This window comes from Schistocerca piceifrons, chromosome 2 (assembly GCF_021461385.2).
Source record: "Schistocerca piceifrons isolate TAMUIC-IGC-003096 chromosome 2, iqSchPice1.1, whole genome shotgun sequence".
Lineage (NCBI taxonomy): Eukaryota > Metazoa > Arthropoda > Insecta > Orthoptera > Acrididae > Schistocerca > Schistocerca piceifrons.
The window spans coordinates 446450210-446475883 of NC_060139.1; the positions used below are offsets into that span (position 1 = coordinate 446450210).

Genomic DNA, 25674 nt, shown 5'->3' on the forward strand with positions numbered 1-25674 from the left:
GGATCCATTCTTGCATGGTAAAGCATGGACATGAAATGAGTCATAACATGTAGTTCATTAATTCATTTGTTTCCACCAGGACAATAAACAAAGATTAAGAATACAAATTGAAAATAATAATAAAGTAACACAGTCAGTAAGTTCTAATTACACTCACAAACAGAGATTAAGATGTAATTTTCAGATCTTATCTAAACAGTTTTTTACCTAGTAAACATGACCATATTCTTGACTTACAGATCACCAATTAATCTAATTGAAGCAGGAAGATGTATTGAATCAGGAATACACAATAATACATAGTAAACAATCTTAGCTAACTCTGCTATAGAATTCTTATAGAGAATATAAACTGTTTTCAAGCAAGAACTCCTTTACCTTACTTTTAAATAGTACATTATTACCGTGTAGACACTTAATACTACTTGGAAGTGCATTGAAGATTTTGTGATGAGGAATTTTCCATCTTTTTGCACCAGAGACAAATTTTTCAGGTCACATTTCCTTCTTGTGTTGTGATGATGGTATGTTTCATTCGTTTCATATTGAGTAAGGATTGTGAAGCATGAATGTCATGATTGAAAAGAGATATTGTGAAACAGTTGTTAGTATTCCTATTTGCTTAAAAAGGACGTGACATAACATTCTAGGAGGCACACTACACAAAATTTGGACAACCTTTCTCTGATTTGTAAAGACTTTTTTCAACAGTGGTGAATTGTCCTAGAAGATTATTCCATAACACATAAGCCAAAGTAAGCAGGTTTTGAGACACTGATGTCTCCAATTTTGTCGATTATGCAGATGGCAAATGTTGCTGAACTAGGCCTTTTCAGGGTTTACTGGATATGGTGTTCAGCCTGTTACCTAAATGTATGCCCAAGAATATCAAACAATCTACCCTCTGTATCTGCTGGCTCTCATGTGCAATGTGTATCTCCTGTGGGCTTTTGTGACCAGAATGGAAATGAATGTTACTGGTTTTGGACCACTTTTTTCACTTTGTGATAGATGGCGCTGTAATAGTCAAAAACATATGGCTCACAATTTTAGACATAACAGGTAGGTTTTTTAAATTAAAATACAGAATGTAGGTACGTTTGAACATTTTATTTTGGTTGTTCCAATGTGTGGTGAATGACGCTTCATCGCTAAATAGAACACGTGAAAAAAATCTGTCATCATCCAGTAATTTCTCTTGTGCTCAGTGGCAGAACTGTACATGACGTTCTAAGTTGTCGCCATGCAATTCCTGGTGCATAGAAATATGGTACGGGTGGAATTGGTGTTGATGTAGCATTCTCAACAGCAACGTTTTTGAGATTCCTAATTCTCTGCCAGTTTGTCTGCTACTGATGTGCAGATTAGCCTTGACAGCAACTAAAAAGCACATACTTGGGCATCATCATTTGTTGCAGGTCATGGTTGACATTTCACATGTGGCTGAACACTTCCTGTTTCCTTACATAACGTGACTATCTGGCGAACGGTCCGGACACGTGGATGATCTTGTCCAGGATACCAAGCGGCATACATAGCACACACACATTGGGCATTTTGGTCACAATAGCCGTACATCAAGATGATATAGACCTTTTCCGCAATTGGTAAATGGTCCATTTTAACATGGGTAATGTATCACAAAGCAAATAGCGTCCACACTGGCAGGGATGTTACGTGATACCATGTACTTATACGTTTGTGACTATTACAGCACAAGGCGAAAAAAGTGGTCCAACTAAAATATTCATATTTCTTTACATACATGAATATGTAATAAAAAATGGGGTTCCTATTTAAAAAAAACGCAGCTGGTATCCGTTTGACCCATGGCAGCGCCATCTACCAGGCCAACCATAGCCCCATCTAGTTTCCCCCCTTCAAGCTAGACAAATTTTGTTCTTTGTAGTTTTTTCATCTGATGCTTATTTCATGAGATATTTGGACCAGTCGCTATCAATGGGGCACCCTGTGTGTGTGTGTGTGTGTGTGTGTGTGTGTGTGTGTGTGTGTCTAAAAACAAAGATGATGTGACTTACCAAACGAAAGCGCTGGCACGTCGATAGACACACAAACAAACACAAACATACACACAAAATTCAAGCTTTCACAACAAACTGTTGCCTCATCAGGAAAGAGGAAAGGAGAGGGAAGGACGAAAGGATGTGGGTTTTAAGGGAGAGGGTAAGGAGTCATTCCAATCCCGGGAGGTACTGTTGCTTGTTGGTGGGTTTGATGTGGACCGACGTGTGAAGCTGGCCATTTATATCACACCACTGCTAGTAATTCACTTTCCTGTTCCACTGTCAAATGGAGCAAGGGAAAAACAACTGTTTTTATGCTTCCATGGGAACCCTAATTTGCCTTTTCTTGTGTTTGTGGCCCTAACACAAGATTTACGTTAGTGGCAATAGGACCATTCTGCATTTAGTTGTTGATTCTAATTCTCTAAACTTTCTAAATAGTGTTTCAAGAAAAGAAAATTGACTTCCCTCCAGGGATTCCTGTTTGAGTTCATAGAACATTTTCACAGTACTTGTGTGTTGATCAAACCTATTATTAACTAATCTAGCAGCACGCTTCTGAATTGCTTCAATGCTTTCCTTTAAACTGACCTGATAGAGATCCCAAACACTCAAGCAGTACTCAGAATGAGGTTAACAGGTGTTCTATATGCAGTCTCCTCTTATATGAGTTATACTTTCATAGAATTATTCTAATAAGTCAGTCATTTACCTATCCTACAAGCAGCCTCTTGTGCACATTCCATTTCAAATCACTTTGCACCTTACACAATGATATATAATTGAAGTGACTTTGTCATACAGCAGACCACTAGTACTGTATTTGAACATTACATGATTGCATTTTGTATTCATCTTATTTAGCTTGCATTTTTCTGTGTCTTGAGCAAGGTGTCATTCACCACACAAATAAAGACTCTGCCTAAGACAATCTGTATCCTCATAAAGCACTCAATGCTGACATTTTCCTATACACTAAAGTGTCATCAGCAAACAGTTGCAGACTGCTGCTAACCATACCCATTAGATTGTTTATTACATGGAGAATAAGAGTGGGCCTACCACACTTTACTCATAAATTACTTCCATGATATTTATTTCTCATCTTTTTATCCCAGTCACATGCATATTATATGAGGGTAAACCATATGATTAAACTCTCAAATGTTTATAAAATCCTGACAACAATTTCTACAAATGTATTATAATCAAAATATCATTGTCATAGATTTTCAATTTAGCATATCTTAATGTGTACTAGCAGTATTATGAAAAGGAAAGTTGCCACTCACCATATAATGGAGATGCTGAGATGCAGATAGATACAACAAAAAGACTGTCACAAATAAATAAAGCTTTCCGGCCAGTGAGGCCTTCATCAAAAACAGACAACAGACAAACAGACAGACAGACACACACACACACACACACACACACACACACACACACAAACACACACACACACACACACACAAACACAAACACTCAAACAAACGCAACTGAGACACATGGCTGCAATCTCAGGGATCTGGAACAACATTGCAAGCAGCAGCATAAGTGCATGATGAGAATGGCAACTGGGTGGGGGTAAGGAGAATGCTGGGGCAGGGAGATGGTTGTGGAAGGATAGTATAGTAGGAGTGGTGAACAGTGTAGTTCTGCAAGTTAGACGATGGGCAGCAGTGAGGCAGGAAGAGGGGGCGGGGCAAGCAGTGGGAAAGGACAGAAGTAAAAAGACTCCGTTTGATGGTGGACTGATGGCTGTGTAGTGCTGGAATGGGAACAGGAAAAGAGCTGAATGGGTGAGGACAGTGACTAATGAATGATAAGGCAGAGGTTTATAGGAATGTAGTATGCATTGCAGGGAAAGTTCCCATCTGTGCAATTCAGAAAAGCTGGTGTTGGTGGGAAGGATCCATATGGCACAGGCTGAGGAGCAATCATTGGAATGAAGGATGGCATGTTTGGCATGTGTGCTCAGCAACTGGGTGGTTCACTTGTTTCTTGGCCACAGTTTGTCGGTGGCCATTCATGTGGACAGACAGCTTTTTGGTTGTCATGCCCACATAGAACGCAGCACCGTGGTTGCAGCTTAGCTTGTAGATCACATGACTGGTTTCACAGGTAGCCCAGTCTTTCATGGGATAGGTGATGTTTGTGACCATACAGTAGTACTGTATTTATTTGAATCCAAGCCGCACTCGTATCTAAGCCGCACCTGAAAAATGAGACTCAAAATCAAGGGAAAAAAATTTTCTCGAATCTAAGCCGCACCTGAAATTTGAGACTCGAAATTCAAGGAGAGAGAAAAGTTTTAGGCCGCACCTCCCAAATCGAAACAAAGTTGGTCCACTGTAATATGAGACACAATTTAGGTCAAATGAATGATGATACAGCTACAGTAGTTTGGTTCGAGTCGTAAGCTTAGCAGTTAAGCTTTACCAGGTAGCCATTACTATGCATCAGGCACTCCATCCGTATTTATACGGGTACCCTTCCTTTTTCACGTGCTTCGTCTGGTTTGAATTGATTGCTTATTTTTCTTTGATCTGATAAGTGCTGTTCTATTTGTTACAGGTGTTTATGTCACTCTAAGCTGAAACTGCATTATTGTACTGTGTCAGTGTCATGCATTGTTTCTCGCATTCTGATAATCAGTGTTTACGGCCTGTCGCTGCGCCGTTCGCGTCATGGCTTACTTTTGTGCGCCCTACCGCCGCTTCCAAAAAAATGAGAAATCTTCTCATTAGCGAAATAATGGCAAGAGACTGCTATTTGTTGTTACTTACATTGCTGCTTTCTTTGGTAATGATCAACAAGAACCAAATAATAGACTGCGTATAATAGAAGATGTTCTGAACGAGAATTTAGGGAAAATTTTTCTCCGTTTGAAAATCTTTGCAGATGTCTCTTTAGTACATTACATTCTGCACAGAAATTAGAGTCATTTCAGATTTAAAAATCTACTCAGTTGTCATGCTCCATTTCTGACTGTATCACTATTCAGCGTAAGAATAATACGAATATAAACATGGCATGATATGTATATTCTTACGCGTTTGCTGTTGTCTCACTCTATAGTTTCGTAGTTTATTAGGCAGACAGGATTTAAATGAGATAGCAACAAACATGAAAGAATACATGGCAAAATGTTTATATTCATATTATTCTTATGGTGAAGAGAATACTGCATGTGATTCACAATCTATAAAAGTTCCTATTAGCAACCATCTCTTGTCACAGGTGGGAAAAAATTCAGAACGTAGAGTTGGCCATATTGACAATCATCCCAAACAGTCTTGCCAGTTGGATTTTTGTAGTATATTGAAAGGCTGCTACATTCAAAGATGAACAATACGGAATTTGTATTTACTTTGCCGGATAATGTATGAAAATGCAGTGGTCGAAACTCGGGGCAGAGAAAAAAGCTCGTCTTCCACCTTTTTTTAAATTTATTTACTGACGCAGAGGTTTTGGCACCAGTATTTATCTGTGTGCCTACAAAGCATGTCTGTGTAGCGCTACATATATTCGATGGCAGAAGTTAGTTGTGGCGGCACCTACCGACATTTTACAGAACTTCCGCGTACTTTGCACTTGATTCTAAGCCGCAGGCGGTTTTTTGGATTACAAAAACCGGAAAAAAGTGCGGCTTGGATTCGAGTAAATACGGTAGTTTGTGGTGGGAGGATGTATGAGACAGATCTTGCATCTAGGTCTATTACAGGAGTATGAGCCATGAGATAAGAAGTTGGGAGCAGGGGTTGTGTAAAGATGGATGAGTATATTGTGTAGGTTTGGTGGATGGTGCGGGAGGGTTAGGAAGGATAGAGGGCAGGTCATTTCTCATTTCAGGGCATGGTGAGAGGTGGTCAAAATCCTGGTAGAGAATGTAATTCAGTTGCTCCAGTCCTGGATGGTACTGAGTTACGAGGGGAATGATCCTCTATGGACGGGTGGTGGGATTTTGGTAGGTGGTGGGAGACTGGAAAGATAAGGCATGGGAGGTTTGTTTTTGTACAAGGTTGGGGAGATAATTACAGTCCATGAAGACTACAATGAGACCCTTTGAGAGGGATCGCTCACCATTGCAGATGCAACAATCACCAGCAGCTAGGCTGTGTGGAAGGGACTTCGTGGTATGAAATGATTGGCTGCTGTCAAAATGGAGGTATTGTTGGTGATTGATAGGTTTGATATGGACAGAGGTACTGATGTAGCCATCTTTCACTCAAAGGTCAATCTAGGAAGGTGGCTTGTTGGGTTGAGTAGGACAAGGTGAAGCAAATGGGGGAGAGATTTTTGAGGTTCTGGAGGAATGTGGATAGGTTGTCCTCACCCTCGATCCAGGTCTTAAAGATGTCATTAGTGAATCTGAAGCAGGTTAGGATTTTTGGATTCTGGATGTTTAGGAAGGATTGCTCTGGATGGCCCATGAAAAGGGCCCATCTAGAGAATCCTCCCCCATATATCATTTCCTTTCCTCATTTTGCATCAATTTAAACTTTTTTGTGAATTTTCACACATATTTTTGTGAAATTTTTCGGATGTAATTCTATGTTATTTATGTAATTTTTTGCCTTTTTGCACCACCATGGATCCTTGCTCCTTCCACCTGTGTCAATACAGAAAATTTTCCTTATTCCTTGCCAGAACCCAGTCCCACATACTGTTCATGCTTTCTTGCCTGGCTCATGGAATCACCCCTCCTCAAATGGCTGTACCATCAAATTACCTGTCTCTAGCTGCCACCCCTCCTTCCATAATGACATCCTTAGTCCTCACCAAAATGGTCCTGCAGAACCATATCAATCATGCCCAAACATCCTTGCTGTACCTTCTCTACACCTGCAAAATTCTCTAGCTGTAATCCCAAATTCCTGGAACCCATAACACACATTGAAACTCTTGCCCTGCGGGAACTTGAGCAACATGCACAATACCACCTCAGAAAGCTCTCCACATTGCTCACTTCCTACTATCGCCTTGGAGTACCACTGTCCACCACCACTACAATAATCTCCGAACGTCCTCCACATCCCCTCATATCTGACAAACATGTCTCGCAGATCTACTATACTTACCCCACCATCCAGAACTATCTCCCACCACCATACAGAATATGGAAACTAAACAGATCCAAAACACAGTCGTGAACCTTTCCTCCAAAAGCCTTAGCCCTGCAGAAATATCAGTCCTTTCCAAAGGCCTCACCTTTTGCCCCACTCCTGAAGTCAATCATGCAGACATTCTCTCCTTCTCCTGGTCCCTACAGTGGAAACAATTATTTGCCACCAATCCTATCAATCAGACTTAACCAAAGACCAATATTGAACCCTGCCTAACTCAGTTCACTCCTCCATCCAACTGTGATGCACCGCCACTACCCTCAAATCACCTGCTATTAACTTTCCAGACTTTCTTAACCTCTAACCTTGCCTCACCAACATTCCACAAATCCCTCAACATACAAACTAACCTTACACCCACAGAAAGAACCACAGTCAAGTATCTAAAAACTGATCCTGACCTTATAATCCGAACTGCTGACAAAGTTTCCACTTTTTTTTTTTTTTAACCGCAAGAGTTGCCAGGGAGAACGACTCTACCAGCTGTCAGATACTTCCACATACAAACCTTGCCACAGTGACTCCATTCCAGAAATCCAGCAGGATCACTAATCACTCCTCAAACCCTTATGCCCATCTCAGAACCTCACCCCAGAGTCCATCACTCTACCCATCCCTCCAACTTCCTAAAGTCCATAAACCTAACCACTTGGGATGCCCCATTGTGGCTGTTTACTGTGCCCCACTGAGAGAATCTCTGCTTTCATAGACCTATTACCCGAAACCTACCCTCCTATACAAAAGATACCAACCATTTCCTCCACCAACCCTCCACAGTTCCTGTCCCTTTACCACACAATGCCCTGCTTGTCACTATTGATGTCACCTCCATTTACACTAACATTCCTAATGCCCATGGCCCTACTGTTATTGAAAACTATCTTTCCCAATGCAGGACAGATTCCAAACCAACAACCTCCTTCCTACTCACCATGACCAAACAAATCCCCACTCACAATTACTTCTCCTTTGAAGGCATTACCTCCAAACAAATCCAGGGTACAGCTATGGGCACCCACATGGAACACCCTATGCCAACCTTTTCATGGGCCATCTAGAGGAATCCTTCGTAAACACCCAGAATCCTAAACCCCTCACCTGGTTCAGATTCATTGATGACATCCTTGCAATCTGGATCAGAGGTGAGGACACCCTATCCACATTCCTCCACAACCTCAAAACTTCTCCTCCATTAGCTTCACTTGGCCTTACTCAATCCAACAAGCCACTTTCATGGATTTTGACCTTCACCTCAAATATGGCTACATCAGAACCTCCATCCATATCAAACCTAGTAGCCACCAGCAATAGCTCCATTTTGCCAACTGCCACCCATTTTATACCACGAAGTCCCTTCCATACAGCCTACCCACATGTGGTAGGCGCATCTGCAGTGACAAGCGGTCCCTCTTGAAATATACCAAGGGTCCTGCCCAAACCATTGCAGACTGTAATTATCCTCCCAAACTCGTACAAAGACAGATCTTCCGTGCCTTATATTTCCAGTCTCCCACCACCTCCCAAAGTCCCACCATCCGGCCACAGACAAGCATTCCCCTCGAGACTCAGTACCACCCAGGACTCGAGCAACTGAATTACAGTCTCTGTCAGGGTTTTGACTATCTCTCGTCATATCCTGAAATGAGAAATGTCCTGCCCACTATCCTTCCTACCCCTCAGACAGTGGTTTTCCAGCATCCACCAAACCTACACAATATACTCGTCCATCCTTGCACATCCCCTGCTCCCAACCCCTTACCTTGTGGCTCGTACTGTTCTAAGAGACCTGTCCCTTAAATCCTCCCACGACAACCTACTCCAGTCCAGTCACAAACATCACCTATCCCACCAAAGGCAGGGCTACCTGTGAAACCAGTCAGATCCAAAAGCTAAGCTGCAACCACTGTGCTGCATTCTGTGTGGGCATGACAACCAGTAAGCTGTCTGTTCACATAAATGGCCAATGAAAAATTGCGGCCAAGAAACAAGTGGACCACCCTGTTGCTGAGCATGCTGCCAAACATGACACCCTTCATTTCAATGACTACTATACATCCTGTTACATATGGATCCTTCCCACCAACACCAGCTTTCCTGAATTGCACAAGTGGGAACTTTCCCTGCAATACATCCTACATTCCCTTAACCCTCCTGGCCTCAACCTTCATTAGTCGCTGTCCTCACCCATCCAGCCCCTTTCCTGTTTCCATTCCAGTACTACACAGCTGTTATTCCACCATCACACCCAGTCTTTTTACTTCTCTCCTTTTCTGCTACTCCTTCCTTCCCCCCTCCCTCCCCCCCTCCTCCTCTCTTTACCACTCCCCTGCCCTCAATCTAACCTGCAGCACTACATGCACTACACTGTCTGCCACCCCTACCATACCATCACTCCCCCTCCCCCTCCCTGCCCAGTCTCCTCCTTACCCCCAACCAGTCACCACTCCCTTCATGCACTTGTGCTGCTGCTTGCAGTGTGGTTTCACTTGCCTGAGACTGTAGTTGTGCACTTGAGCTGTGTTTGCATGAATATGTGTGTGTGTGTGTGTGTGTGTGTGTGTGTGTGTGTGTGTGTGTGTGTGTGTGTCCTATTTTTGATGAAGGTGAGTGGCAACTTTTCTCTTCATAATATTGTTACATTCCACCCTGGCATTTTCTATTGTTTAATACCTGCTAGCCTACACAATAATTTCTAAGGTGAAATGATGTGCTTTCTGTTATTGCTCCAAATATATCAAAACTAACCCATTTTTTGCTGCAGATTTGTTATTTATAACTTTTTCCTCATGTGATACATGGGATAAACTCTGTTAAAACAGATTATTGTTTCTTTTCATATATTACTCAGTTCCACATAGTAAATGGCTACCAGCTGTTCAGACCACTGAATAACTGAGTTTCAATGTAGCATCATGATGTAAAATCACAATACAACAATTGTTGTACAAGTGTAGTAAGTTACATGGCTTTTTTATTTTATTTTATTTATTTTATTATTTTTTATTTTATTTCATTTTTTTAATTTACAGTTTCTTACCCGGTGTGACATCATATATGTCTTGAAAAATGGAAAGATAATTGCGAGCGGACAACATGAACAACTAATAAATTCTTGTAATTATTATGCAGATTTGCTGACACTTTATATGGACAGCACACAAAATATTCAGGGGTGAGTCATTTGCTTGTAAGGAAACTGATTAAACTTGGTGTATGCTACCTTAAATTGAAATATTATTTAATGCAACTTTCACTAAAGCTAAAAAAATATCTCCATAGTGAAAGGAATCCAGGATTTCAACCGAGCGAGGTGGCGCAGTGGTTAGACACTGGACTCGCATTCGGAAGGATGACGGTTCAATCCCCCGTCCAGCCATCCTGATTTAGGTTTTCCGTGATTTCCCTAAATCACTCCAGGCAAATGCTGGGATGATTCCTCTGAAAGGGCATGGCCGACTTCCTTCCCCACCCTTCCCTAATCCGATGAGACCGATGACCACGCTGTCTGGTCTCCTTCCCCAAACCAACCAACCAGGATTTCATATTTAGGTTTCCAATTAATTTCTTAATAAATTATGCTCCTAAAATTAAGACCCTCACACCCCTTGGTCTTGAAATTTAAATGACATACATAGTTGTATTGGGAAGTAACTGTGGAGACTAAGATTCTAGTAGAAATGGGAAAGGTACATGCTAGATTATAACACAAAGGTAAGATCTAGAAGCAAATCACAAGCTACAAATGGAAATGAAAAGACATGTGTACAAGTATCCGAATGGAGGAAGGACTCTAAGGACAAGGCCTAGGGGTAACTGAAGACAAAAGCAGGTCTTGATCACAAATGAGCAAAGAAATATAAATAAACATGAACCAAAAACAACAGACAGTAGGGAAGGTAAATTGTCTTTGAGATGAGAAAAAGTGGCATAGAAAAATTAAATTCAAATGGAAACTACAAAACAGGACCATGAGAATCAGAAACGTTTGAAACCAACAAATCCAATAAGAGTAAAAACCCTAAGATAAGCTATTTTGTTGATACTGCATCAAGGCAGACTATTTTTTTCATCAAGAGCCAGGTCTTGCACAAAAAAGAATGTAAGGTTCTTCAGAAAACTAAACAATTTAGCTTCATCAATATGCTACATAGTAAATACGTTGTACATAAGTATGAGTAGTATCTGAGCCTGACAGTTCAAAAACTCTTGCAAATTCTGTCTGTAAGATATGTGGGAGTTACTGGATTGCCATAATCGTATCATAAGGTATCTGTAATTCTGTCTCTTAAAGTCAAAATAAATACTCATCAATATGAAATTAGTTATCAGAGAAGCATGCTGAGACACTGTGAAAGGAAGTATTGTATGTCAAATGTGTTCCGTGAACTAGAGTAGTATAGCAGTTGTATTTAATATTACTAAATTTCAATAACAACTTTTATTATTTTTGTTTAATACTAACATCTGGTCAGTCTAAGTATCCTTTCTCTCTTAGGCTCCAGAGCTATGACAGTGTTTCAACATTGTCATCTGATGTATTCAAGACATCAAGCAACCTGAACAGCAGTTTGAGCAGTGTCACAACAGCATGTGATGATGAAGTTGCAGCACTCACTGGTGAAGGTAGAATTTAAATTCTTCAGTACCTTCAAATGTTCAAGAACAAGCTCTGAAAGGAACAGTTGGATGGATGGTATTGAAATCTTCTGCTGATATTCATCCAGCTGTTCTCTTTCCACACTAGAATATTTGTAAATTCAGTTAACCTGATCCAGAAATCCATCTTTCTCAGTGGTCAGTCACAACACATTGCATATTTTAAATAACTTTTCCTTAATTTTATAGAACTGAAGTCATGTTGATGTCTACTACTCCTGTATGCAAATTAAAGGCAAATGCAAGTAACTGTTCTGCTTGAAGGATGAATCCCAATCTAATGTAAAGCTTATTCCCTCTGATTGTTAGTAAACCTTCTTCAAGAAAAAGAAATAACATTTTTTTTTTGTTTTAATTGCTATAACCTTGGGATGTCCAACATCAAAGGTGGCAGGAAGAAAACTTCCTGCTACAGTTATTTAATTGTGCTTGGTGGCAGACCTGCATGCTGTGCAACCTTATGTAAACACAGCACAGGACTGTAAAACACACATAATGTGGGCAACACAAAATAAGATCAGTAATAAAAATTTATTAAGCTTTTGTACAGAGTAATACTCAGATTATAGCATTGAAAAATGCATGACTCAGTATTCAAAGTCCAACATGCTGACTATCCTAACACATCGAAAATAATTAACAAATTTTACAGGAGAGCTTCTGTGAAGTTTGGAAGGTAGCAGATGAGCTACTGGCAGAATTGGAGCTGTGAGGACAGGTCATGAGTCATGCTTGGGTATCTCAGATGGTAGAGCATGAAAGGAAAAGTTTCCGAGTTCGAGTCTTCGTCTGGCACACAGTTAATCTACCAGAAAGTTTCCAATTTAAAAATGTTTACCAGAACTGCTGCATTTTATACTACATTGTTCTGGCACTAACTAATAACTTCACTAAACACTCATCATGGGACCAAGGAACGAGCGAGGTGGCGCAGTGGTTAGCACACTGGACCCGCATTCGGGAGGACGATGGTTCAATCTCGCGTCCGGCCATCCTGGTTTAGGATTTCTGTGATTTCCCTAAATCACTCCAGGCAAATGCTGGGATGGTTCCTTTGAAAGGGCAAGGCCGACTTCCTTTCCCATCCTTCCCTAATCTGATGAGACCGATGACCTCGCCGTTTGGTCTCTTCCCCCCAAAACAACAACAACAACATGATGATGATTACTCATAAGTAGGATATGCTATTATGGTGGCACTTGATGATGGAGTGGGCTAATGTAGACTAGAACCATAACACTCTAGGCACCTTCACATGAATTCGTCAGATTTGAACCGGAACTGAACTCGATGTGGACTGATGAGTGGAATAATGCAATCATTAGCACACTGGAATCACATCTGGGAGGATGACAGTTCAAGCTCACATCTGGCCATCCTAATTTAGGTTTTCTGTGATTTCCCTAAATCTGTCTGTGCTCATACTCCATCTCTAATCAACTCACTGTTGATGGAATGTTAAACACTCATCTCCTCCTCCTCCTCCCCAATGTGGACTGAATGAGAGTGACTCTGCATCACTATTTGTTATGCGATTGGTGGGTGCACACATGTTGCTCCCCATGGCATGTACCCATGGCATGTGCCCATGCCACCAGGGTAAACCCACAGAAAACCCCAGTGAGGAGACAATCTGTGAAGTGTTATATCTCTCAATCTCTATAGGCTTTTCTGTGGGGTGAGGCTCAATGTTCACATTCACCAGGGTGTCACTGGTTGGCCACAGTTGGAGCTACTGCTGGAGGCAAAACTAGGGGAAGCTGCTAGCTGCATCTGGAGGTCCCCAGGTGAGTGGCTGTACTGTAGTCTTCTGAGTCTGAAAAAGAAAATAGCCCATGAGTTCTTCCTACATGTCAATGAGTGCATTCTGGCCAGATGTTATTCCTGTGATGCATTCAAAAAAAAAAAATGGTTCAAATGGCTCTGAGCACTATGGGACTTAACATCTGAGGTCATCAGTCCCCTAGAACTTAGAACTACTTAAACCTAACTAACCTAAGGACATCACACACATCCATGCCCGAAGCAGGATTCGAACCTGCGACCGTAACGACACCTTGTTGATGTTTTATTCTAAATGATGCATTGCTTAGGTACTGAATGATTGTACCATGTACCTAAGATTTCTTACACTTCTACACATTGTAATGAGTACTGGATCATTTATTTTAAAATATTTTTGTCTTGACTGTTGTTGAAGTTTTAGCTGTGTATGCACAAGTGGCTTTACAATTTACCTTTAACTGTGATTCAGTCTTCAGTGTAGTTTCTCTGCTGAAATCTGGCATCATGCAGAGTGGCTCTGCTCTGAGAGAGAGAAAAAAAATCAATGAAATTAAATAATCATATGGCAGTTTCAGCCAGGAGACTTCATATGGGTTTTTTCAGCCACCTAGCGCAAGTCTTTTTATTGGGTGCCACTTCAGTGACTTGCATGTCAATGATGATGAAATGGTGATGAGGACAATGCAACATCCAGTCTCCAAGCAGATAAAATCTCTGACCCAAGTAGGAATCAAACTGTGTCCCCCCTCACATGGCTGTCAGCCACACTGACTATTCAGCTTCTCCATAAGTACATTGGCTTCATGATGAAATGGTGCAGTTTTGTATTGTGAAATGCCTGAATCATTCCCATTGATGACATTTAATCACAAATGAAAATTTTGATAATGCATCAATGATGATGATGAGCCAGTATCTTCCTAAAAAATGGCACTGCAAAATTGACGTGTAGATGTGAAGATGGTTTTGATGCCCGTTCCCATGGCAGATATTCTTGAGGAGGAAGTGACTGGCATTTTTGTTATCAGTGGCATTTAGGTAGGACCACTTCTATGTCCTGATCTATATTTTTCTAGTAGCAATGTTCTTTGGAAATGCACTTAGTACGTACTATGCCCCAGTGGTATTGACAGAACACTTGGAGTACTATGGGTTTAAGTACCTCAGGAGCTACCTTCATGTTTTTCTGGATTCTGAATGTACTAGAATAATACCCTTGTACACTGTGAGTGCTTGTCTCATATGCCAGAAAGATATAATTTCAAACTTATCAATTTTCTGTCAGTAGGCCACTCCATCTGAATGTACTGTTTAGTACTATGGGGCCTGGGTGTGTTGTTCTCATCACCATTTAATCATAAAACTGAATTATTTGGCACAAGCTACGCAATAAAATTAGAATTTTATGGGAAATTTTCCACAGCATCTTGAGTAACTAAATATAAAGGAAAATACACTTGCTGAAGAATCAACATTTTTGTCCTGCCCCATAAGCAGTTCTGAAAGCAAATCTGCTGTATTTTTCAGAAGAATTTAATGTAATTTGATCCACAGTTATTATCTCACAAAAGTAACACTCAGTGCTGCAGTCACTGAGGTGCCCAGAAGGAAAAGTATTGTTTGGTCCAAAGTTAGCCACAAAAGGCTTGTGGTTCATAAAGAGTGTGAATTTATGATCTTAAATCTATTTGTTTAATTTTTGCACAACAAAAATAATCACAAAAGTCTTCTTATCAATGTGACTGTAGTTTCTTTGAGCAACAGTCTGAGTTTTTTATGTGTACGGTATTGGCCATTGAGATTCAAGTTGCGAATGTGATAAAACAGTGCCTTTGCTGTATATCAAATCATCAGCTTCTCTTGTTATCCTTTTATGTGTATCATATGTCTTGAGAAATTTAGCATCAAGCAAACTTTGCTTTATTAAATCCATGGTGCCATTTGTTGTTCCAGTTACACTTTGTGTCCTTGTGTAATAATTTCTGTAATGTTCTACTTATGGAAGAAGCATGTTTGATAAAGTTCTTAATTCAGCACATAATTGCTTGATGCCTTTAGGAAGCAGAAGGTTTTTTATTGCTTCAATATGTAGAAGTGTTGCCTTGAAGCTGTATTCAGACAAAATGTGTCCTAAGTACTGCACTTCATGCTGGAAGAAGATGCACTTCTCTTTATAACATTTTAAATGTGTGGCTTGCAAAATTTTGAAGACAGATTCCAAATTATGTAACAACTCATCTGGAGTTGTTCCTGAGGCAGTGATGTTGTCAAGATAGTTTGTAGCATTTTGAGCATTCTTAATTGTTCTAAATGTTGCTGGAACAAACTCAATACTCTGTCTAATCCAGATTGTAATCTTTTGTACCAATATAGACCAAACAGATTATTGATAACCAGAACCTTTGTGTTTCATTCTCCAATAGTATTTGTAAATACGCCTTCTTGAAATCAGGTTTTGCAAAGTAAACTTCACCAAATGATTTTGGTGTTAGTTCTTCTGGTTTCAGAATCAGATGAGAATCAATAATGGATTGTGTCTCCACAGATCCTTAATGTGCTATTTGGTTTCTGTACTACCAGAACTCTCATTGCCTGTTGGCTACTAGCTATACATTCTATGATATCATTTTGTTCCAGGTCATCGGTTCCTGTCTGATTTTACCATTTTATGCAAAGGAAATATTGTATGTTTTGCAATATTTTGCCACTGCATTCAGCTTCAACGTGATGTGTGACTTGTAGTTCTTAGTGCTGCTTGTTGCTTGTGAAAAAGTGTTGTTAAATTGCTGCAACAGTGTTTATACTTTTCCTGTTGGAACATCAGTCTGAATCAGATTTGGTATCTTATAAACTGTGAAGCCTAGAGTGTTAAAAGATCAAATCCTGGAAAATTTGTTGCATTCAGGAATTAACATCTAAGAATCTTGCTTGTTTGGTAAATTACTTGTAAGCCACTTCCATTGTAAATTGAACTTTGTGGACTCTGCTAGTCGCTGTCACTAAATAGTGAACTCTGGAACTTTTTTAGTTTTTGCAGCCCTAATTGGTGGTATACCTGTTCATTAATTGTTCAAATTGAAAAGCCTGTGTCAATTTGAAATTTTAGTAACACTTTGTTTGCTCTAAGTGCTACAGTTAAAACTTTAACAGTCATAGAAAATATTGCATTCACATTATGTTTTGTGTGTGGAAGATTGTTTATTTGTTCATGTTCTTTGTGAACATCACACCAAATTTTGTTCTTAATCACTCTTGTACACCCAGTCACCCAGTTGTCTTGTGTCATTGCCTTATGAGCTTTGTATGGCATACTTCTTCTGTGTGCCATGTCTTGTGACAATAACTGTGTTTAGCATCTTGAAGGAAATAATTTTTCAATGAGTCATTAACTCTAAAGCACGCACAAGATTTTAATTTTATCTTACTAGATCTGTTTATGGATAGTAGTGTCCATAAGACCTGTATTTTCCACATATGGCTACACATGTCACAAGGCCTTGACAGTTGCCAGTGCATTGTAAAAATATCATCATCATCACAATGTATTATCTCGGCTGATATTTGCGTCCATTTGTGTGCCCATATTAATAGCAGACAGCCTTGCAAAGACATATTGATTAAGCTAAGCAGGTACTTGCTTAATTTAGTGTCTGGTAAATGTGTGAATAGGATATCTTCAATTAAAGAGTCTACATATGAATTTTCACACTGATTATTTTTGCACTGAAATTTACACTCTGTAATTAGACCATGTATCTGTGCTATCAACTTTTTATAGCCTTGATATTGTTTCTTTAAACATGGCCTGTGACTCAAAATACATTTCAAGTTTATTCTGAATTTTGAAGTAGGTAAATCAGTCTTTGAAATAATTTCTGGAGCACTGTGTACATGTCAGGCCTGGAATTGGCAATAAGAAAAGCTCAACATTCTACATCACATTGTGTGAGATGAGATATTGTTTCAGTCTTGAAATATAGGCCTGGTAGCCTTATAATTTCTCATCAAACCCTGGAATGGGTGGTGGCAGCAGGTTAATTTGTGCTGAGCCAGCTTCCTTCTTTTCGTCCAGTTTCACCATGTCTTAGAGTTGCTACAGTAATAGGATAATAGGCTGCAGTACATCTGCTTGAAATTGTGTTGTGTCTGAAAAATATAACTCAAAACAGTGTGTGAAAGTCCTTAAGTTCTTCCTGGAAAAATAGGAAATTATCAGTATGGTTAAAAAAAAGTCAAAGACCCACATAATGAAAGTACTGCTGCAAAAGCATTTCAGAAATGTAATCATGAAATGAGTTAAAAGTCACAGCTTTTCCCTTTTCCTGTTTATGATTCTTTGGAAAATCTATTGTTTACCTCATCACTATTTCTGATTGGTGTGAATTCCTACTTTTATCTCATCACCACTTGTAACATAGTATTCGTCACAACCTTAGAATGCCCAACATCACAGGTTGCAGATTGTGTACTCCCAACTACAGATATTTATTTGCTGTGCAGGGTGACTGGTCTGCACACTACACAGGATTCTAAAACACTCATAACATGAGCAACAAAAAATAAGATCAGTAATAAGTATTTATTAAGCTTGCATGAAAAATAATATTCAGCTTTTAGTGTTGACAGATGTATGGCTTGACATATGAAGTCCAGTGTGCTGACTAACCCAACATGTTGGAGATAACTATCTAATCTAAAAATGCTCAGCAAGACTGTTGTATTTGATAGTACTCTATTCTTTGTGAGTCTAATGCTTCCCTAGACACTTCTTGTTGATCAGTACAACAATTACTCATAAGTAACAGTTGCTATTATGGCAGAAATTGAAGATAACATCAGCTAATGTAGACAGAACTGCAGCACTGTGGGCATTCGAACATGAACTCAGCATGAACTGCACCAAATGTGATATTCTAGGCTTCACAATTCATGATGGAGTGAATCAGTTTTATACTGAACTTCCGACCAAAAAAGCTACACTCACTATTGCGAAAATGTGACAATATTTTCTTCAGAAGCAATAAGTACTCGATGTGAACTGGATGAGAGTCAACACTATTTATCACATAACTGACAGAATAATCTTGCATCTGTGAAGAGGAAAGCAGTTCCAAATATCAGTGATGCCTGTCGCAGCTGATATCACTAATGGTGGATGAATCTGATGCTTTGACAGTCTTTCAGCAAAATCAGAAATGGGCCCCATATTATGAGTGCCATCTAGGCAATAATAGAATGGGACTCAGTGTGGCACCATGGCTGGATTGCTTGCAAGGTGGCAATCCATGGTGCATATCATTGTGTACCAGTGATGATGTACACACCATTTTTCATATTTCCATATTTATCTGACAAGTCTCTTATAGAAATGGTTTATTTTCATCATGTGGTATTAGAGCTAACTGATACTGTATATTTTTAATGTTTTATTTTTATCTGTACAGCTTTATCAGACACCACACATTGTACTGGTGATGTGCAGTGAAAGAGAAACTATATCAACTTCCTACAATCCAAGGGCTATAAAATTGCATTTGAAGACAATAATTTTCTTTCCACATACAGAAATACTTGTATAAAATTGTTATATGGGTATATGACTGTACTCTGAGGTTATAATTTGTGTATGTCTTTGCTCTGGATCAATTTGCCAATTTTTAGGTAGTCCCACGTGAATATCACACTGTCTACTGTTTTGAGTTGAAAGTAGAAAATGCTCAAAACAGAAATGAAATATAGTAATTTGTAATGTACAGTACTTGATTACAGTTACTGAAGCATGGAGCATTGCCACCTGACTGAAAGACACTTGAAGAAGTGCAATGCTATTTCATTTAAACTGTGACTACATGTGGTTTTTTCATACCATACTAAAACAAAAGTAAGAATGATAAGATTTATAGATAGTCTTCCGGATGAGAAGAAGTGAGTACCATATTTACTTGAATCTAAGCTGCACCTGAAAAATGAGACTCAAAATCAAGGAAAAAAAAATTTCCCAAATCTAAGCTGCACCTGAAATTTGAAACTTGAAATTCAAGGTGTGAGAAAAGTTTTAGACCACCCTCCAGATCGAAACAAAGTTGGTCCATTGTAATGTGAGACACAATTTAGGTCAAATGGATGAAGATACAGCTACAGTAGTTTAGTTCAAGTCATAAGCTTAGCAGTTAAGCTTTACCAGGTAGCCATTGCTATGCGTCAGGCACTCCGTCCGTATTTATTTGGGTACCCTTCCTTTTTCACGTGCTTCGTCTGGCTTGAATCAATTGATTATTTTGCTTTTATCTGATAAATGCCGTTCTCTTTGTTATAGGTGTTTATGTCACTCTAAGCTGAAAATTCATTATTGTACTGTGTCATGCATTGTTTATCCCATTCTGATAATGAGTGTTTACGACCTGTTGTCGCTCGCAGAATGCCTTGCTTTTGTGCACACTACCGCCGCTTACAAAAAAAAGTGAGGAATTGTCTTATTAGCAAAACAATGACAAGAGACTGCTATTTGTTGTTACATACACTGCTTATTTCTTTGATAATGATCAACAAGATCCAAATAATAGACTGTGTACGATAGAAGATGAAACTTCCTAGGAGATTACCACTGTGTGCCGGGCCGAGACTCGAACTCAGGACCTTTGCCTTTTGCAGGCAAGTGCTCTACCATCTGAGCTACCCAAGCACGACTCATGCCCTGTCCTCACAGCTTTACATCTGCCAGTAACTCATCTCCTGCCTTCCAAACTTTACAGAAGCTCTCCTGCGAACCTTGCAAAACTAGCATTGCCGAAAGAAAGGATATTGCTGAGACATGGTTTAGCCACAGCGTGGGGGATGTTTCCAGAATGAGATTTTCACTCTGCAGTGGAGTGTGCACTGATATGAAACTTCCTGACAGATTAAAACTGTGTGCCGGGCTGAGACTCGAACTCGGGACCTTCGCCTTTCGCGGACAAGTGCTCTACCTACTGAGCTACCCAACCACGACTCAAGCCCCATCCTCACAGCTTTACATCTGCCAGTACCTCATCTCCTACCTTCCCAACTTAAAAGAAGCTCTCCTGCAAACCTTGCAGAACTAGGACTCCCGAAAGAAAGGATAGCTCATATGGTAGAGCACTTGCCGTCATAAGGAAAAGGTCCCAAGTTCGAGTCTCAGTCTGGCACACAGTTTTAATCTGCCAGGAAGTTTCATATCAGCACACACTCTGCTGCAGAGTGAAAATCTCATTCTGAAAACATCCTCCAGGCTGTGGCTAAGCCATGTCTCTGCAATATCCTTTCTTTTGGCATTGCTAGTCCTGCAAGGTTCACAGCAGAGCAACACTTATAAAATAAGAATGAAAATAACTTAGAAATGAAACGCTGAAATTTAAATCAAAATTTTATTAGGTTTGTAACACATCTTATATGAAATGTTTAAAATATCAGTCATGATTCTGAATCACTATCACTCGATTCTTTGTTGCTCATTTCTTCATACAGAGCATGGTCCTCTGTACCATCTAGTGCATTGGATATCGAACTTTTTTTAAATGCTTGTTACACAGTTTGATTTGGAACACACTTGCATGCATCATAAATATTGGCACACTTGTGACAAACTATCGTGTTTTACATGGCCTGTTGGTGTCAGTTCTCTGTCACTTTTCAAAAGCCAGTCTGTGTACATCCATTTAAGTTTGTCCTTAAATGGTTTTTTCAAACAGACATCAAGTGGTTGCAGAATTGACGTCATCCTGCCTGGAATTACTGCCAAGTCCATTTTACTTTCCTCTAATTTTCATTTTACTGCAGGTGTTGTATGGCCTGCGTACACATCTAATACCAACAGACTGCGTAAACCAAGCATTGTGTCAGGAAGACGATTCTACACATACCTTATCCATTCCAGCACCATGTCATCCAAAAACCACCCAGTTTTGTTTGCTTGTACAGTTACAGTTTTTGGAAACACTTCTGATTTTGGTAAAGTCTTTCACTTGAAAACTATGTATGGGGGTAATTTATGTCCATCTGCTGTGCAAGCAAGCATGACGGACATCTGCTGTTTTTCACCCCATGATGTAAGAACACTTATGTTTTTCTTTCCTTTGGTGTCAACTGTATAATTTGACAGCATGTCAAAATATACAGGAGTTTGGTCAGCATTTCCTATCTGACAAAGAAGGTATTGCTTTTCTGTGTGCAGCCTAGTTATGAAGCGCTGAAATTCCACAAATTTTTCTTCTGTGCAACTGAAGTTCGCCTCCAAAGAGAAAAACCACAGTGCTTCATAAACAGATAAAGCCAGCTGTGACCAGCCTTAAAATTTTCCATTTTTTGTTCTCTAGCAATTAGATATGCCTTAATTTTTAAAATTTCGGCATTCACAGGCAGAAATTTCTGACGCTGTTCCTTAACAAATTCATTTAAAATCACTTCTAGTGCATGATATCGGCCACACATTGGCCTATTAAACGCTTTCCTGCTACTTGAACATTCAAATATTTTGTCTCTCTGCAGTCGCCATCGCCTGACATTGCGCTCATCAATCCTGTATCGCAGACCTGCAGCACGATTAGAACTTTGTTCCGCAAAATAAATAACTCCCCTCTTGAATTTGGCACTATAATTAAAGCGCTTCATTATGGTTCACTAACACCAACAAGCACTTCAGAAAATTCCATTAAGCAATAGGTGCCACTACGTGAAATCTTAATGAGCCCCAGCATGTCAACTCGTGCAACAATCCTAAAGCCTTGTGCATTGTTGGTATTTTTGTGTAAGAAATTTATTTTTGTTGCTATGAATATTTGAAAGGCTGCTACATTCAAAGATGAACAATACGGAATTCTATTTACTTCATAGGATAATGTATGAAGATGCAGTGGTCGAAACTCAGGGCGGAGAAAAAAACTCGTCTTCTACCTTTTTTTAAATTTATTTACTGATGCAGAGGTTTTGGTGCCAGTATTCATCTGTGTGCCTGAAAAGCATGCCTGTGTTGTGCTACATATATTCGACAGCAGAAGTTAGTTGTGGTAGCACCTACCAACATTTTTCAGAACTTCTGCTTACTTTGCACTTGATTCTAAGCCAGAGGTGGTTTTTTGGATTACAAAAAATGGAAAAAAAGTGCTGCTTAGATTTGAGTAAATATGGTAAAGGCAGCTGTATATGTGTAGGTCGAGCACTGAGTAGGTGTTATCACACACTAGTTTCTGAGGCACACACAGAGCTTTCAGTAATAGAAGTGTGGCAGTGATGATCAGCTACAACTTCAAAACCATAATCAAGCCAAACCCAAATCCAGCTATGGCACTCTGAGCCACCTGGGGTGCTTGCAGTTAAGCAAATGCCCATTTCTTATGGACTTCTGATGTGAGATACTCCTCACATAAGGGTGTTATACTGAGAATACAAACCGGAAGGTGTATAAGCAATTAGCAGGGGTTCTCCAAGCTATTACTCTTGACTTACTGTTAACAAATGTAAGATACTCATATTTATAGACCTCCATGTAAATGCTATTTGCTTTGTATTAAAATGTACTTAAGCAGTGAAATTTAAGAGAAAATATTCATCAACTCAACTCTACTGTCAGATTCAAAATTGATATTCCAAGAAATAGACAGGTAACAGCAGCCCATTCAGCTGGAGTTAGACCCCTAGAAGTCATTCATAAATCATAACTTTTGGATTGCTACATTCTGCAAAATTGTTCCACATGAAATGATATCATCAGCTGTCAGAAAATCCATTTTGGAATATAACAGAATTACTTAAATTAAATTGTGTCAATCTGATATTCTAAGACTCATGGTGTATTTCTATATGTCTGTAGTTATATAAAAGTGATGAAGCCTATTTCCTTGTATATTTTCAGTGACATACAGATTTTTTATTCATGAGTATGATGTTGGTGTGAATGTATAGTTTATCATATCCTTTAGATTCACAAAAATAGCAAGCATACCCCCTGAGGAAGACAGAGACTCAGAAAGAGGGATGTGCATACTTACTTATATAAAATAAGCCTCTCATGCATGTTACCTCTTTCTCTTAATAGCATTAATATTGTTAATAATTCATAATATAAAAGGTCTATTTTCTTAGTTAATGTATCCAGTCAGGCTATAGGTGAGCAGGAGCTGTAGACTCTGCAAAATCAAATGAACTTGCTGAGAATATTAATATCCTAATACAGCACATTAAACATAATAAAAGATTGTACTGTTCATTTACAGTCTGTTAAGAGTTTTTGTCATCATATATTTCAATTTTTGCTATAGGTCCTGAATCTGAAGAAATTGTTTTCAAGGACAACTTATCAACTTACCTCCTTTCTGGAAAACAACGTAGCTGTCATGCCTTTTTGGCATGTGGATTAGTAATTCAATTAGTCTGTTTTCTATCCATAATCACAGCACTTCTCCTCTTCATTCTTGTAAGTATTGCATTGCTTTTCTTCTTTTTGTATGCATCTCTTATTGACTTCTGCTAACAAGACGTTAACTCATTTGAAATGGTGAAAATATACAGCACAGAAAGAGTTGGAAAAAATACTACTGCATATCACTTGTCTGCCCATCTGCAGTACCGTCTACATGTACAGTCTGTGAACCACTGTGAAATGCATGACAGAGAGTATGTCCCACTGTACCAGTTGTTAGGGCATTTTCCCATTCTTTTCATGTATGGAGCATGGGAAGAATGATTGCTTAAATGTCTCTGTGCATACTGTAATCAATCTAATCTTCTCCTCATGATCTCTGTGGGAAAAGTGTGTAGTGGGTTGGAGTATATTCCTAAAGTCACCATTTAAAACTGGTTCTTGTAACTTTGTTAGCAGACTTTCTCAGGATAGTTTCTGAGTATCTTCATGAGTCTACTAATTCATTTCTTTCAAGATATCTGTGACACTCTCCCATGGGTCAAAGAAACCTGTAACTGTTCTTGCAGTCTTTCTCTGTACATGTTTAATATTCCCTGCTAGTCGTAGTCACTACAGATCCCGCACACTTGGGCATTATTCTTGGATGGGTTGCATGAGTTTTTTGTATGCAGTGCCCTTGCAGACTGATTGTGTTTTCCCTAGAATGAACCAGAATCTGCTACCTGCTTTCCTCATGACTGAGTCTATATGATTATTCAATTACATGTTGCTACTAAGTGTTCTGCCCAGGTATTTCTATGAGTTTACTGATTCCAGCTGTGACTCAATGATTTTATACCCACAGGATACTATTTTTTCCTTTTTTTGAAGTGCACAATTTTACATTCCTGAATGTTTAAAACACTTTGCCAGTCTTTTCACCACTTTGAAATCTTATCATGGTTTGACAGAATATTTATGTAGCTTTGTTCAGACTGTACTTCACTGTAGGTAACTGCATCATCTGCAAAAAGTCTGAGGTTGCTGTTAACATTGCCCACAAGGTCATTAACACAAGGGACCCAACACATTTCCCTGGGGTACACCCAAAGTTATTTCTACATGTGTTAATGACTCTCCATTCAAGACCACATGCTGCATCATCCTTACCAAGAAATCCTCAATCTAGCTACAACTTATGTCTAGTAAGTGTGGTGCTGAGTCAAATGTTTTTCAGAAATCAAGAAATCCTGCACCTGCCCGACTGCCTTGATCCAGGGCTTTCAAGATGTCATGTGAGAAAAGTGTGATACATGTTTTCAAAGTCCATGCTGACTGGTATGGAGGAAGTTGTTCTATATGAGATACCTCATTAGGATGGAGCTCGAAATATGTTCTAAGATTCTACAATAAATGGTTGTTGTTGTTGTTGTGGTCTTCAGTCCTGAGACTGGTTTGATGCAGCTCTCCATGCTACTCTATCCTGTGCAAGCTTTTTCATCTCCCAGTACCTACTGCAACCTACATCCTTCTGAATCTGCTTAGTGTATTCATCTCTTGGTCTCCCTCTACGATTTTTACCCTCCACACTGCCCTCCAATACTAAATTGGTGATCCCTTGATGCCTCAGAACATGTCCTACCAACTGATCCCTTCTTCTGGTCAAGTTGTGCCACAAACTTCTCTTCTCCCCAATCCTATTCAATACTTCCTCATTAGTTAT

At 39.4% G+C, this 25674-nt stretch overlaps 1 protein-coding gene across 1 annotated transcript in view; it reads left to right on the top strand.

The window, feature by feature from the left end:
- The window catches only part of LOC124775462 (ATP-binding cassette sub-family C member 5-like), a 375967-nt gene that overhangs the window by 150920 nt on the left and 199373 nt on the right, over positions 1–25674 (top strand). Inside the window, exons 10-12 of the mRNA XM_047250294.1 lie at positions 10183–10325; positions 11649–11776; positions 23869–24023. Of these exons, the coding sequence (XP_047106250.1) occupies positions 10183–10325; positions 11649–11776; positions 23869–24023 (426 nt within the window). The remainder of the gene's footprint in view (positions 1–10182; positions 10326–11648; positions 11777–23868; positions 24024–25674) is intronic.